Source organism: Parasteatoda tepidariorum, chromosome 2, assembly GCF_982258835.1.
Source record: "Parasteatoda tepidariorum strain Cologne lab strain chromosome 2, Ptep-v5.0, whole genome shotgun sequence".
NCBI classification, from domain to species: Eukaryota; Metazoa; Arthropoda; class Arachnida; order Araneae; family Theridiidae; genus Parasteatoda; species Parasteatoda tepidariorum.
This window is the reverse complement of record NC_141756.1, coordinates 17,604,000-17,621,392: the sequence shown is the minus strand read 5'-3', so window position 1 is coordinate 17,621,392 and position 17,393 is coordinate 17,604,000. Positions and strand designations below refer to the sequence as shown.

At 31.8% G+C, this 17,393-nt stretch overlaps 1 protein-coding gene across 2 annotated transcripts in view; it reads left to right on the top strand.

Moving 5' to 3' along the window:
• Window positions 1–17,393, top strand: part of LOC107441572 (uncharacterized) — a 346,324-nt gene that overhangs the window by 96,620 nt on the left and 232,311 nt on the right. For both annotated transcript variants that reach the window (XM_071177198.2, XM_071177197.2), the window contains exons 2-4: window positions 10,381–10,710; window positions 13,259–13,612; window positions 16,164–17,246. In XM_071177198.2, coding sequence (XP_071033299.2) covers window positions 10,442–10,710; window positions 13,259–13,612; window positions 16,164–17,246 — 1,706 coding nt within the window. In that variant the 5' untranslated portion in view covers window positions 10,381–10,441. The remainder of the gene's footprint in view (window positions 1–10,380; window positions 10,711–13,258; window positions 13,613–16,163; window positions 17,247–17,393) is intronic.

The window sequence follows — 17,393 nt, the reverse complement described above, 5'->3', positions numbered from 1 at the left end:
ATTATTATGATAGATACAAAACTTGAATCTTCCTTATTCTTTATTTGTTTATTTTTTAATAAAAACTAACTCTGAACATATAGTTAGCTTACTAGTTAATTTTTTTTCTTTTTCTTTTTGTTAGCTTACAGTGACAGTTCATTAAAGAAGTCTTAAATCAATCATTTATGTTTGCTTGCAAATAGTAAATGACTGTAAAAAAATGTCAACTGTACGTCTTAAAATCTCGTTTCTTTTCTCAGAGACGTGATTAATGATGCTCAACTTACCTTGAAGCACCAAATATGTAAAATACTTTTTTTTTTAAATATGAAAACATTTAACAAGACGTTGAAAAATTAATTTGAATATTTTTATAAGTCTTAAATAATTTACTCCAGATTAGCCCGATTTATTTAAAGTGACAACACTATCTAGTGACTCGTTAACTACTCAGAAGACATGAAGTTTAATCATTCATCAAAATGCAAGATTGGTTATACTTTCAGTATTGTTTCTAGTTTAGAAGAGTATTTTGATGATATTTTTATGATTAATGAATTTTATTATTACTAAGGATGAATTTTATTATTACTTATTATTACTACTCCCTTTTCGCTGGGCTCGCCAACTGCTTACGCATTACATTACTCACTCATTGGATATTTATGTAAATTAACTTTGTGTATACTGGCCTTCTTTTAAAATGAAATTCGAAAAATGAGCCTTCGATTTGTAAACACTTCATTAAATTTATATTCATTATGATTTGATTTATATAACTGTCAGAGCTATGGCGGGGATAGCCTGGTTGGTAGGGCACTGGACCCATGTCCAAGAGTTCGTGGCTTCGATCCCCGCCGGCCGAAGACTCCTCGTGTAGTAAATGGTGACTGATGCACGCTAAATATGTCTAGTCGCATAACAAATCAATACCTCTGGGGGTACTGATCCAGGAGTTTCCTTGTCTTCTGGATTGGTTCAAAATTACAAGGCTACTGAGTTGAATATTAGTAGTCGTTAACCCGAAAATTGGGTCGGTTGTTCAACGACGGATATATATAAACTGTTAGAGCTACTTTGATATTACATTCGGAACACATTATTCATTAGAATTTCCCTCAATACACAATTAAAAATTTCACTGTTGAAAAAAGTTTTAAATTCTCTTTTTTAACTTAAATTCGCAAAATGTATAAAAACAAAAGAAAAGGGGTTGAAAATGGAAAAAATGCATAGTAAAGTTTTGATCCTTGAAAGCTTTTAATAATTAATACAATTAAAATGCAGTCATGAATTATGTTACCAGCTTAAATTAATAAGCCTAGTTAAAACAAAACAAAAAAAAAGAATTTGTTATTTATCATGAATTGCTCTCTTTTAACTTTTCAATTTGTCCAACTTTTATCTCAGTTTGTTTCAGATTTTCGTTACCATCGCGAGAAATATCTAAATGAAAATATTTAACGATTAAATATTTAAGTTATTTTAGATATCCTCTTTTTTTTCACGCTTATGACGGCACACTCACTTGAAAAATATTTAATCAGTTTGGTTTCAATGCTCGTATTAGTGACTTCGCTTCTAGTTAAGAAATTGCAATGCAATGAATAGAACAGTTGCAATAGTGATAATTTTTCAGCGTCTTTTTATTACATTTTTGACCATTCTTAACTATTACTATTGAGTAAATTTTGTATCTCGTGTTAACTGTCTGTAGAATTCATTTAATGGTACTTCACATTTTTAGGAAAGTCTAATCCTGACAATTAAATTGCTTCAAAATAAAAGTAATTTCAAATAGAAAATGTGTGAAAATAGGATCCTGAGTTTGTGAAAAATCCCATTAACTAAGATCCCATTCAGACTTTTAGTGAAAAAAATTTGTTAACTTTTTTGTAAATACATAAAAGTAAGATCCGGTTTTCGTGAGGGAAAAAAAACGTTTCTTTGAAGGAGTTTTAAAATTATGAATTAAAGCCTTTTTTAAACAACAAGCTTTGGAATTATTCGTTTTTACGATTAAATATTTTCTGAAGAGTCAAGATCTCATCGTTTGGTTAACCTAATAATCGAATCACTAAATCAGGGCCTTATTATCGAACGAGCCTATTACTTGTCCCCGTGTCTGAAGGAGCAATAAATTTCTGTTGTAATTATTTATCTCTAATTTGGATTTTTTTAATTCTTACTCTAATTATTAGTCAATATTTCAAATGCAAAAGAGCACAATTTATGAAACATTATTGATTTATTAATAGGTGCATAAATGAACAGAAATTTTTCAGTTTGCATGCTTATTATGCTATATTTGCATGAATAGTTTAATTGGAATTCAAAGTTTTTATTTATTTTCAGTAAATACCATTAACATTTTCTATTTTATTCATAATTAAGAAACTCGTCATTGCAAAAGGAGGTAATTTTAAACTTATTCTTTTAAAATTTCGGAAAAAAACTTAAAAAACAAGTGCATTTTTAATAAACTTTATTAAAAGTTTTTTTTTTTTTTTTTTTTTAAATTTAAAAGCTAAAAACTGCATATTTTTATTAAGAGTACTATTTCGAACTTTTCGCAGCAAATAATTTTTTCTATTCCCTCATTTTTTTTAAAAAATAACACTTTTCTAAAATTTCGAAGAGTTTCCACGTTTTATTTATTTATTTTTTTAGAACAAAAATCATTAAAAATTTGTAAAAATTGTATTAACTAGTCCCCTTATCCACTCTTGTGTCAAACGGGAATAAACTTTCTTCTCACGAGCTCGATTCAAAGTTTAAATTTATTTATTTTTTTCTATTATTTTACGAGTGTTTCTTACACGTGGTCCATAATTAAAAGAGTATGGATACAATTTAGTCAAAATGAGACACTTATTAAAAGCGGCCTATACAATAATGAGGACCCCTGAAGGGGTTATCTAAGTCGATGAATGTGGTCCGGTCAGTCGCCATTCATCTTTAATGACCTTTTAGAGGTCGAATGCAGGTCATCTTGCAGCTTTCAATCAATCTCATCCTCCACCTTGCATCTCTTTCCAACAAGGTTTATGCAGTAAAGCTAACCTGTGGGACATTCTTTTTTTCGTAAGGGCAAAGGGGAGCACATTAAACTTAAATTTAAAACATGTTAGAACAAATTTATAACTCTGTATTTTTTGGAATGAAAAGGGTCTATTTTGGATATTTATGATGTTAATTGAGGCAATGTAACCAAATAATAATAATAATAATGGTTAGATGCTTGCAAATGAAAATAAGAGTATAAAGTTTAAACTGGACAGCAACTTAATAATTTTCTTCGAAAAAGGCAGCAACAGATTAGTTATATTTTAATGTGGGAAAGATTTTTTTGAAAAAGCAATTGTCTCGATGTCTGTAACTAAACCCTGTGACTGAAACAATTTTGTGATAAGAAATGAAGAGTTATAAATAGATTTTGTTTTCGATTGAGTCTCGACAGTGAGTTTTACATTTGTATTCAAATAGCCGTTACATTGATTGTTAATAAAAGAATAAAATATTAATTTTATAAAGAATAATGAAAATTAAATATATTAATTTAATTGAAATTCGATTAAGAATGATTAAAAAAATTAATTAAAAATAAATAAATTTAAAAAATTGAACAAATTAAAAAAATTAAAGGAATTAAAAAAAATGAAAGAAATTTAAAAAATGAAAAATAATTTAAAAGCTAGTAATTATATAATGCCTATTGTGGCATCACAGTTATCATCCATCAACAATGCTTTCGATAAAATTCTAACTAAAAGAACTTTTTAAAAATCTCAAGGTTTCAGTATTTTTGCATCCAAATAGTACATTCTTTAAGTCTTCAAATGTTTAGGAACTTTATTTAACGAAAATTCACTACTCGTTCCAAAAGCGCGTTAGTTGCATATCATTAAATAACCACAAGTTACGAATGCGTGCAGCAGTGCATTTTAATAGAAATACATCTGTCCTCTCATTCATCATCCACCATCACTTGACATTCATTGAGTTTTGACCTTTTATTCCTTATTTCGTCATTAACTGATCAAAATTTCTCGGAAACACTAAAATGAATTATTAAGATGTGGGATTCGCAGTAGAGGAATCCATGTATTTAAAGTGGTTGCTAAATTCCTTTTTTTCTATGACATTCATCACCTGCTTGTCTAATTGACAAAACCTTTCTTTTTCAACAAAAACTTATCTTTAATTTTAAATTAACTAGAATCAAAGGTAAAAATGTATTGAGATATTTTTTGAAATAATGTCCTATTGTAAAAAATGGTTGTTCAAAAATCAAGAAATTTTCTTCGTTTTGACAAAACACTTTCTTGGGAAATTTTTTAGAGTGAACATTTTGTCAAATCAGGGAATTACTGTTTTTTTTCTTATTTGAGGATACGAATTCTGTTAAAAACTTTAGGGTTAAAGCTACATAATACAGTTGGATTAAGGTTAAAGCTACATAATACATAACGAATAATACAGTTGACTTAGAAATATATCATAAAGTACGATTCAAATAGGAATATTTTTTTGCAAAGTATGCCTTTATAAAAATTGCTACTCGAAAATAATTCGTGTATGACGAAACCTCGGGAATGCTCCCAGTGAACGTTTCGTAAAATTGAGGAAATGACTTTTAACGGCAGGCAGTGAACTTTCTTTCGTCACCTGGGAAGATGCTGGAAGTGTTGCTCATTTAACGCTACCCAGTGGGCACCTGTGAACCTAAGTCACGGAGGCCGGGAGAGCTATATTAAGACCACCAGGACTTTTTGCTGATCGTGAGATCTATATTAAGTTCACGGTCGTGGTCGCGCTTGTGTTGCATTTAGCAGTCGAGTGCATGCAGGCAGACGTTGTGTGTGATCGAGACTGAGTAGCAACAGCGCGAGGAGGTGGATAATGTCACAGTCACAAGCAGCAAGTCAGCTGTTCAATGCGGACCATCCATCGAAGTAGGCATCTTCAGATCGAAGTAAGCGTGTTCAGATCGAAGTGGGAGTTTTTGTCAAGGTAGGCATATTCACATCACGTCTAAAGGTCAATGTGGGGATGGTAGCTATAAACCATATCAGCCGTCATCTATGACAAGTTTCCCCATCATATACTCTAAAAACAAATTACAGTGTAGCAATGTTTTGAATATGATTTTAAAATAATAATTACTCTCTTTACAACGTTTTGATAAAAAATACTAAAATATATAAACGCTGTAATAGCGCAAAAAGTAATAATGCGTGTGACAAAAATTATACATACATTGGATGATGTTTAAAATAATTTAAGAATCGTTTCATTTGGAAGTCAGTCTATGTTTCTGAATTTATACTGGATAAACTTATCAAACGAAGAAGCTGGACGTAAAGAAATCAATTTTAATCTCAGAATATATTTTAATTAAGAGAAGAACCATTCACTTCAAAATAATAGTATACCATATAGTATATATATAGCCAAGATAATATATATCATCATTTTGATCTTCCCTTTTAATGTTTCCATCCATCATAAATCTGGAGAAATTTTTTTTCTTCGCATTTTGAGAATCAGGTAGTTCTAAACATCAGTCATTAAGTGATTCTGAATATAAACTAAATAAACTTCTTCTCTGATAAACTCGTCGAATGTTAAGAAAGGAATTTAATTCTCGGTATCTTTAACACTAGATTGCCTGAGGAAGTCATTTTGATTGCTTCTAATTTCAATTAGAGAAACGATGATGTATATAATGACGCAATTTCTTAGAATTTTGTACAACACATAATATTTTTATTGTTAATATTTACTAATAACTTGTTATATGACTGTAAATAATATAAAAAATACTAAAAATAAATTAAAAATTTTTTTTTTACACATTGTTCATTCTTTTACAATCCAGTAATTTTGACTGCTTTTGGTCGATATAGGTATATACTAAGTTTCAGTCTTTCTAGTGTTAATTAAAGTACCATTAATTTTAGAATATTTTAATAGCACTGAGAGAAAAATCGTGTCTTCAAATCAAAACTTACTAATACTTAATATTTTTGTATAGTTTGATTTCTTAAATAATAACAATGTCTATTGACTTTTTAGCAATACCGTATGATTTGATAAAAAAATTTAGTTTAATAAACCCGCTTGATGTTTCTATTATCAGTTGTTTGGAGAAAAAAAATGATCAAAGTATTTCAGAAGCAGTCAATTCTAAATATCATCTATTCAATGACTCTAAATTGATGCGAAATATTCGGAAAGCAAATGTGAAGGTAAAAAAAAAAAAAATGATTCAATTTAATTCCCAATAATTGAAAATTCGTGCGCCGAATGGAATACGAACATACAAATCATTTGTTTTGGTTTTCTAAACTGCTACAATATTTTAAAGTTGGGAGTAACCCTATTAAAATGTAATGTGCTCTACTTGAAAATAAATGAAGTTACCATAAAGACCCGGAATTAGATAATCAAAGAGCGTTTTTATTTTTCTACTTCTCGAACAGTAACGCCCGAAAAATGATACCCACCCGTTCGTATAACACCAAGTTCGATGATCTTGGACCAAACAAAAGAAACTAAATGAAATGAACCAAGTTACTTTGTCCGTGATGAGAATTTCATTGAATATATTTACTTTCAGAACCAAAACAGTTTCTTTAAAAAAAGTCTTGATGTATGATATAACAGTGAGACAGGAATATGAAATCGGATGGGTAGGTAGAAGAAATGAATGAAGGCTTAAATGAAATATGTGACTTGTAAAGAAATGTACCTTAATTTTTGGAAATATGGATGACATATTTTTGGTGTATTTTTTCCACAAGTGAATGAATGTCATATAAATTCGTTTAAGAACTGGCTTTACATTAAGTTTGTCATGTTTTCTTAATCATGGAAATGGTGCTTAAGATTGTAAAATTGATCGTAATTAAGAAATTCATTTCCCGGCGCAGTTGATGGACATGATTTTCTTTCTCTTCAGAATATTTTATCATCTTTATGTCTATAAATTATACTAATCTTCTATCATTTCTCTCTCTTAATATATATAGGAGAGAGTTTTGCACTTGGGGCCCATTTTGCTTTTTTATCTTTTTATGCAGATTGGACTCATTCAAATAACTGATAGTTTGGGAGGAATACGTAATATAGTGTATTAATATAATTATTTTTTGAACGAATACTAGCATACATTTTAGCAAGAAATTAATTTAAAGTGTTTAAAATTGGATAAAGGTACAACATGGTGTTATACTTCTGACCATTGTATCACAAATACGGAACTCTATTTAGACCAATGCCAAACAATATTTTATTTGATTATTCCTATAGATTTACTAATAACTTGTGAGTTGCTAAAATTCTCTTTGAAAAAGACTTTAAAAAAGTCAATATTTGCTTTTTGCCACGGGTGCTTTAAATTTATAATCATGGTAGCAAATTTACTTTGTATGGATTTAGAGTTTTAAAATTCACTTTATCGTTTCGAGTTCTGAATACGAAGACATCGCCTGAAAAGTTACATCTGAAATATAACTAGTCACCCCAATACGAAGTGCGGGAACTGCTGAAGATTGACATAGTAGCAGACGATTATTTTCAAAGAACAGAATTTAAATTGCTGTTGAAGAAAAAAACAAAAAAAACAACAAAAAAAAAAAAAGAGAAAACGTGAACCACCAATACATCATGTCCTTTTTCAATTTCATGCTTTTTGCCAACCTGGTTAAATATGACTCGTCAATTTTCAACTGCAATTTAAATTCTGTTCTTTGAAAATAATCGTCTGCTACTATGTCTTTGAAAATAATCGTCTGCTGCTATTTCTATCTTCAACAGGAACCATTATGTTTATGTGTTTAAGTGCTTAAATTAGTAAGGAAGAGTAAGCACATAATTCTTCGTTTAGTTATTAAATTTGGGTCTAAAATTGAAAAGACCTATTTTTGAGATCCATTTTCGTAATTGTGTATTTTGAGCTGTTTCCAGATTATATTGTTTCATTTAAAAAAATATGTCCCATACAGGTATAAAAAAAACTGTTAAAATTTGCACCCAGAAAACTAACTAACATTTTTTTTTTTAATTTTTCCTACTTCAGGCAAAATATCTCTTGGGAACATACTTTTTTTTGTCATAAGATTTATTTAAAATAAAGTCAAATAAGCAAAAAAAAAAAAAAAAAAATGGCAACACTAGATTGTGCAAACATTAAAAACACCAAAACGAAATATTAAAAGAGATTTGTGATGAATTTTACCTGCGAAGTATGAAAGAGGCAGAAATAGTTATTTTGTTATCCGATTCAAATTTCTAACAAAATAGCAAGGAGTAATAACAAAGCACTGTATTTTATTAATAAACTATATTTCCTTATCTACGTCAGATTTTGTGATTATCCAGCATTCTATAAAAAGGTTCAAACTTTTGTTTGACTATCAAAGAGTGGTCAAAAATGTTTTTTATTGTTAGGTATACAAGTTTTCATATTATTTTAACCGCTTCCCTGATTATCCCGAGTTAACTCGGGTACCTATATATTGCAAATATTTATCATACCGAGAAAACTCGGGCTTAGCAGAATTTGTCAGTACTTTTTGTTCTATCACGATTTTACTCGGTCGGAAGCAGAAAACATAATCTGTAGTGATTGGAAGTTTGTCAAGTTTCATTTGGGAGTTCTGATGTGGAACTACACGCGTGTTTTGTGAGATTGCACATACGATGGTTTGCTGAATTTACATAGCAATAAGAGCAACAAAAAAAAATGGCATAATCCTTCACTGACGTTTGAAAAGTATCACTTTGCATTGTCCCTTGTTTTAAGATGTATCATACAAAGACTAATATTTGACTTTTTTCATTTGCCCGAAATGACTCGGGATAGTGAGTTGATTTTAAATTAAAGGTTTCTTACGCATAAAAAAATTCAAATTTCGACTTAAAACTTGTGCATTATGTTTTGTTTTAATTCATTGTATTTATTAATAAAATTAATTTTTTGTTGTTGATTTTTTGCATTTTTCTTCTTCAAAATAATTAGTAAGGAAAGTGGTTAAACTAAGTGTCATTTCAAATGGCAAAATTTTGAACGCTATCAATGAAATAGTTTCTATGTTAACTAACTAGACTAAAGTTAACCAACTGAATTAAAATAAAGGGAGTTTAGACGATGGGGGGATATGTTTGTATTCCTTGCAGTCCTACGTTTTTTTATTATTAATAAAAAATAATAATAATTACTTAAATTTGCATTTTTACGTAGAATTCTGATTGGATGAATGAATTGCATGATGAAGTGCAAAATTTTCTTCACTTAAGATTATTAAGCCGAGCTATGGCGGCATATGCAAGAAGTAAAAATATCATTAATTGACTCAAAACTTTCGATTGCTCTCCGGACTAAATTATTGTGACCACATTTTTCAGGTTGCGACTACTCCGCCTTATTTTGATAATGAAAATCCGAATCCGTCAAAAAATAGATATAATTATTCAGTCTACGTACGTTCTTTCTTTTCTTTTTGTTAAATTCCGTAACTTAATAGTTAGCGCTCACTTATCAGCGTATTTGAGGTCAAGCTATTGAACCATTAAGATTGATTTTTTCTCTCTCTCTAACATAAAATCATAATGGTCTAACACGGTTTTCCATTGTCGTCGGTGCATTTTTATTGGTCGGAAAATCACTAGGTAGGATCCAGCTTTCCCTCATTCATTTCTAATTGTTTTGGTTGTCATCAGCATAAAATTAACAAAAGTCGTAAAGGTTTTTCTCAAAATATTTTTGTATCCCTAATTTAACGTTACTTTCCAGTACTAGAACTCATTAAATTTGTTTGAACAATATAATGCTATAACAATATAAATGTTATTTTATACTTCGAAGATTCACTTCAGTTCACCAAGAGATCAAAATGTTTATAATACCAATTGATAGTAATATTTGAACGTGGGAAGTAAAGGCGCTAGCGTAAGCAAAGAGAATCCCTTTTATTACGTATATGTTAAGTGAATAATCTTAACTTTAGTAGAAAAACTGGTTTCTGCCAAGAAAAAACAATTATTGCGAAGCAATCATCGGAGTTGGTGAGCGGTAGTGAACAGGGGGCTTAGCTCACTAGTATTACGTGGAAATCCGCAAAGCTGTTAATGGTGATATCCTTTTATGTCTCACTGCGCCTTTGACATAGCACTTTTGTGTCGCACTGTGCCTTTGACATAGCACTTTATGCCTCACTGTGCCATTGACATAGCACTTTTATGTTTCACTGTGCCATTGACATAGCACTTTTATGTCTCAGTGTGCCTTTGACATAGCACTTTTATGTCTCACCGTGCCATTGACATAGCACTTTTATGTCTGACTGTGCCATTGACATAGCCATTCGATAAATATCTTTTTTTCTTCTTCAGATGGGGTTTCCAAGATGCGTCCGACAGAAGGGTGTCCACAACTCCTTGATATTATCCATTCATGAGAGGTATGGAAAGAAAACGTAAAGGATACCTTCTACGAAAAAACAACTCCTTCGATAACATCAGATTTAAGAAACAGATCCCATCGAACGGCGAGCTCGTGTGCCTCTGCAACAAGAATGGTACATCCAGGACCTATGACCTGCAGACACAGACAGTGACCTTCGGGGAAGAAGAGACCTCATCCAAACCTAAGAAAAAGGTCTTCTCTCGCTCCTCACTTCTCAAGAAGTTTACGTCCGACGATATCCAGAAGACATCCAAGAAGTAAGTTCGTGAACACCAATGATGGATGATAGAAACTCTCAGTGGAAATTCGTGATAACCGTATCAAATCTTTTCTTTTTCTTCTTTTCCAGAATTGAAATATTTTATTTTTTGCGTTGCAGATAACCTTTAAGCATGCAACTGTGGATGGAATTTAGACTTTGGCCCATTTCTAATTCATCTTTTTTATTAAGTCCCTTCCTTTCAATTTGTTTTAAATAATGAAATTAATTTTATCCGTATTGTATTATTTTCGTGCCAAAGAAGGCCTTTGATTTCATTATTTTAGTTATCCATCTTGACGAAATCAGAAAACGGCTTATTTAAAAAAAAACTGTAACCTACTTTTCATAAATCACTGTTTTTCCCTGAAAATTAATTTAGAAATGGTGCTATTTTTTGAGTTCATCACCTGATAAGAAAATTAAGAAATTTATTTTTATGCAAGTTTATGAGAAAAGTAAATCTAGGCTTTCTTTTCTGGTGTGATTGATATGACGCATTTGGCAGTTATTTAAATTGTAATCAGTTTAATCCAAAATCAGCTGAGCATATTTTTCGCACAGAAGGAGTAAAAAAAAATTGAAATGCTATTATTTGAGTTTATCTCACAAATGACGAAATGTATTTTTATGTAAGGTTTTGGAAAATGAAATTAGGCGTTCATTTTGACGTGATGGATGTGGCTAATTTAATAGTTATTTTACTTATAGCATGTAAACCTCGCCTCCTTTTGACAATTTTTCTTGGCCTAATTTTAATTTCTTATTCAGTAAACGCACTTTTAATTTTTTTCTTTCCTATGTGCTTTATATATCCTAAAAAATAATTGTCTTTTAGCCGCTTCGCGCAAATCACATGCTATAATTATTAATATTATTCTGCTTTTATTGCATTTTTTTTAATTATCAGTCAAAATGAAAGGTTCAAACCAAAAAAGTGGCGTTCCTTTTAAAGATAAGAATATTGAGTTACCATTTTACTATTATTAAATAGTAAATAAGTTTTTTGAGATATATTTTATGTAAAACTGTGTCTAGTCAACATATGCAACAAAATAACTATTTGAAATTGAAAAGCAATATGGAGAATAAACACTTGCAATTTTGCTAAATACTCTGTTTGGCGAAAATTACTATAACTTCAAGTCAACTGTACAAAAGCGATAAACACAAGAAATAACACTTTTCATAAATACTCTGCAGGGCGAAATTTTTTAACGAGTTTTTATAGTAACATTAAATTAAATTTAAAATTAAATTTAAAGAACAAAATAAGTTGATCGATGAAATTACAATGTTTATTAGGTTTAAATTTTCGCTAAAGGGAAATTAAATCTTTAGTATTTGATTAGTACGATTAAAAGGTTTGAGATCTTTTTATTAAATATTTTTTGTAACAATTGTATTTTATAACAACTGATTTCTGAGGGGAGCGAATAAAGACCCTTTAATAGAGGCAATAAAAATACTCATAAGTTTTGTTTCAAAATAAAATAAATAATCTTAGTTGTGCATTTATTCTGAACCCGTTCTTAAATATGCTTCAATGGATTATTTACAATTCAGTTGAGAGTGTTACATTAAGTTGGTCTCCAAGTTATTATAAAGTTCTACTTAATGGTCTAACAAATGTTTCGATGCTACCAACGAGCATCATCGTCAGTGCCACAAGTTTTGCGTTTTGACACCGATGATAATACTTGCTTGTTGAAGCCATTGTGGCTTAGGGAATAGAGCGTACTCCTTCCGATGAGATGAATCGAGTTCGAATCCCAGCTGCGTCTGGTCACGCCGATCACAGTGTTGACGCAAAATATCCTTAGTAGTCGACAGTTAGATGGGTTAGAGGCCCCTCCCTGGCAGGCTAACCGTGGGAGGTTTTCGTGGTTTTTTCTCTCCGTGTAAGGCAATTGCGGGTTAGCTCCATCAAAAAGTTCTCCACGAAGGCAAATTTCTCCCAATACTCGATCCAGGAGTTCCCTTGTCTTCTGGATTGGGTTCAAAATTACAGGGTTACGCAGTTGAACATTAGTGGTCGTAAACCCGAAGCTTGGGTCAGTTGTTCAACGACAGTTATAAAAGACATGGTCTTCTTTTTCGTCTTGTTCCCATTGGTTTTGATAAAAATATTTTCTTGCAGTTTCGGTCTTCCTGCATTCAGATTAAATGTCCAGTTCATTTTAGTCTTTGTACTTTTATGTACTTGACAACATCAGTCTATTTTAAGATTTTATACAGTTCTGAGTTAGTTCTTCTCTATAAGCCGTTTACCTCCTTTCGTGGTACCTTTATTCCAAATATTGCTATCGCCTCCTCGTCTTTCGAAGTCAATGTCCAGGCCTCAGAAGCATAACTCAAGACGGGTCTTATAAGAGTTTTATATCAGAGTAATTTAGTTCTTAATTTTCTTATATTAATTTCCATCCTTATATAAATTCTGCATACAGTATAATTGAACAGTTTATTATTAATGACTGAAATAATAATTACATTAATTATTCTTTAAATTTTCTAATTAATGCTTCGAATTTTTATTTACCTTACAGAAATAAATCAGAGATGGATCAGGACTTGGAGTTTTATCCTGTTGATGATCACCCATCGCCTTCCACATTTACTGCATGGGATGCTTTTCTTGCCGGAAATCAGGCGTTTTTCAGGGAACCCGCGTGCTTAGTGCCCGATCCGGCCTTCTCATACATGGACGTCATCCCCGAGGAAGACGATGACGTCGAAGCTCTTCTTGAGTCGGACACTGACGACACTGGCAGTTCTGTGTCCACAGTCATAGACAGATTTTCTAGAACGAGCACAGCCAATTCCAGCTTTTCTGAAAGGTGCAAAGGATCGTCTGGAGATGTTACATTTGATTTAGAGAAAGTTCTCTCTCCCTTTGAGAGGTAAATAACATTACTGTCTCCTTTAGTGAGTTAAGCACTATTAAGGAAACATTTCAGGAAAAGTTAATTTTCTTTCTTAGGCTAAGTAATGTTAATGAAACAATACTGTCTCCTATGAGAAAATACTGTCTTCTTTTGATAGGTTAGGAAAAATAAAGAAACGATGCCGCCTTAAAATACGTTTTCTTTTGAATGGTTCATATCACTGCGTAGGGCCGGGATAGCCTGGTCGGTAAGGAGCTGGGACCATGTCCGAGAGTTCGTGGGTTCGAACCCCGCGGTTGAAGACTCCCCGAGTAGTAAAATGGTGACTGACGCACGTTAAATCTGCCAAGTTGCAATGTCCTCCATGTTCTCACAACAAATCAATACATAAGAATAAACAAGAATGGACTGAAATTCTTTTTATAGATAAGTGTGATAATAAAGAAATAATACTTATTTGTAGAAAGTACTGGCCTTTTTTATAGGCATATACTACTAAAAAAAGTAGTTGGTTTAAAAGAAGTACTTAAATTCTTTTCAGGTGTAAACAATATTAACGAAATAATATTTATTAAAAGGAAGCATTGTCTTCTTTTGAGAAGTAAATACTATTGGGGAAACAATGTCGCTAAACATTAAGCAATAATATAAGAGGTACATCAAACTACTATTAAAAAGCTTTTTCGATTTGTAGAATATACTATAGCTTTTTATAGACGCAATACAATTCTTTTCATTAAGAAAAGTATTAAAAAACAGTGCACGATGCAGCATTTTTTTAATACTGCATGGAATAAACTTGAATATTGTAGAGCAGAGGTGTCAAACTCAATTTTGCAGAGGGCCATATATTAAATTTAGAACATGTAGGCGGGCCAGATTAAAATTAAAAAAAATGTGCTGAACTATTATAACATTTTATTTATCTAATATTATGGTATATAATATACGGTTGTTAAAAATCATATCAAAGTTATAAAAGATGGTACTAATTATTTTGAGCTCGAGAATCCAGATACCTGACTTCTCTTGTTTTCAGAATGTGTGCTGCATGCTCTTTTAATTCCGGGTAGTTATCTAAACTCTTGAAATATTGTGTATAAAATGTAAGAACGTTAACCTCTTTAAAGTTTTCTTTCAAAATACTGTCCGATTGAAGATTTATCAACTCCATTTGCAAATGAACTGGTGCCAGTGAAGCTTCAAAATTGAATGGATTGTTGAAAATTGGGAATTCCGTTTCATTTATTTTGTGGAAGTCTTCAAAACGATTGTTGAATTCCGTGATCAGATTTTGCAGAAGTTGAGAATACTGATCCAATTTTTTTTTGGTTCACTGTGCCAAATGATTTTAAATGAGGGAAATGATCCAAAGTTTGATTTTTTACATGATTTTCCCACAGCCTCAACTTTGTTTCAAAGGCTTGAATACATTTGAGTGACAATCAGATTTTTACCCTGTAACTTTACATTCTGATCAGTCAAGTGTTAATTCATATCTACCAAAAAGACACAATCAATCCACCAGTCATTGTCATAATCAATTGGGTTGCCTTTTTCTTACATGAAAGCTTGAATAGGGTCACGTAACGTAAAAAATCTTTCTATAACTACTCCTCGATTGAGCCAACGAACTTCAGGGGAATAAGGGACATCAAAAAAATTTTCGTCCAAATCTTGTAAAAACTGCCTGAACTGTCGGTGATTTATTCCTCGTCTCCTTATAAAATTTACTATTTTAATTATACGTAGCATGACATGGTCCATTTTTAAATGCTTGGATGCCAATGATTCCTGATGAATTATACAGGGAAATCCCACAAAATTCCCTGATGTTTTCTATTTTAATTTAGTTGCAACGCCCGAATGATTGCCAGCCATGGCAGGAGCGCCATCCGTAGTTTTGCTGCTAAGTATATTCCAGTCGAAGATTTCCCCTGTTGCTAAGAAATGTCGTTACTGTCTATCTCCCTCGCTTGTCTAGGCACGCGCTGCCCTTGAAATTACTTATAAATGTATTATGCACATTTTAAAACTTCCGTAGAGGAATCGAGGGAAGTCTAAAAGCTCTAAAAAAACACGATTCTTCTTTCTGTGACATATCACGATCGTGGGCCGTATTGATACGAACCGGGGGCCGGATGCGGCCCGCGGGCCGTATCTTTACATGACTGTTGTAGAGAGATGTAGTATAGTGTTTGCACCCATTACTAACATGCATCTAAAAAGAGAAACGTGATTTAGCTTTCTCACCTATACTTTTGCATTGTTAGTCTTATTGATTGTTTTAAATAATGATAAAAATATGTAAATTGCATCATCATAATTTTTTATTTACTTATAATTAATTAACATATTTACATCTATAAACTAAAAAGAGATTAAAGCAGGCTCATTGTTATTTTTAAACATTTCAGAGTAACTCTCAAAGCGTTTACCTAACTAACAATTACCTCGATTATGAAAGACTCTTAAAAACATTTTTAATAACGATTTCGGCACGTTTATAAAAATAGGATATTTATCAAAAACAACTATATTTATCAAATTGTTATTTTTATTACAGGCTGGAAAAAGAATTAGATGCTCATCATATTAAGGATTTTGACCAGTCTTCATTGCCTAAGGATATTCAGAGAGGACCTATAGTGGTCATAACAAATAGCAGCAGTTGTGAAGATGTTCACAGCGCTGGCGAAGATGAGACTCCTTTGGAGACGATTCAGAATTCTTCAGAAAGTGTCAAATCTTCCAATCTCAACGGGAGTGCCGAAGCAGCAGACGATGAACAGAGCGAACCTCAAAATGAAGAAGCAACGATTCCGCAAGAAATAAAACCTACAACTCCGATGCGACAAAAAATGGTCAATGGTGTTAAAAATTCAGAAAAAATAACAACAAAACAAAAAATGCCATGCCTGTCCGCGCCAAGCTTAAAGGCAAAAAAGTCATATCCCACCCCTAGTGTCCCTCCAAGAATGAGCAAGCACCTGCCAGCGCGAAGAACACGTAGTGATCCTGGATCTACTGATCAGCCTTCTCGAATTCCAAGGCCTATATCATCCTCAAATCGGTCGTCATCGAACATTCCAAGTCCAAAAACAAACAATAGAAACAGTAGAAGTCAAAAATTGGGTTTTATGAAGAGACAAGTATCGCAGGAGAATCTAAAATCAACTAAAACCGAGCCATTAAGCAACACCTTCGAGATAACATCGGTTGATACGTCATTCTCAGAAACTTCAAAAGAATCAGAAAAGTCGCTACCCACTTCTCCAGATAATGTAGAAACAGCATCTGACAATAAAGTGGACGATGTTAAAGAAACGAATACTTCACCCATTTTAGAACTAGAACAAAAATGTTCAAGTGATGGTGACCCCGTGGATGAATGTTCGATAAGTTATGCTGCTTCGGAAAGTACATCTAATGATTTCAGTCAATCTATTGCGAAAAATGATTTGGAAGTAACGCCAAATCATTTAAAACAAAATGAAACCAATCCTTTCCGGAATACTGAAGAAACCAAAAATCCATTTGTACGGAAAAATAATCCTTTCGAAGATAATGAAGTAGATGAAAACTTGCCAGCTCTTCCATCAAAAGGGCAAATTTCTGCCGCTCTTTTTGCACCCCCAGTACCAGAACGGTAAGCTCAATGCATTTGTTTTTCGATATTTATATGAATTCAGCAAAAACCAAATTATTTCATTTTTAAACTTTGTTTCAAACAAATAATTTTTAATCATTTCTCAATGTTTCGTTCGACTGTTATTCTTCGAGGCATCAATTCAGA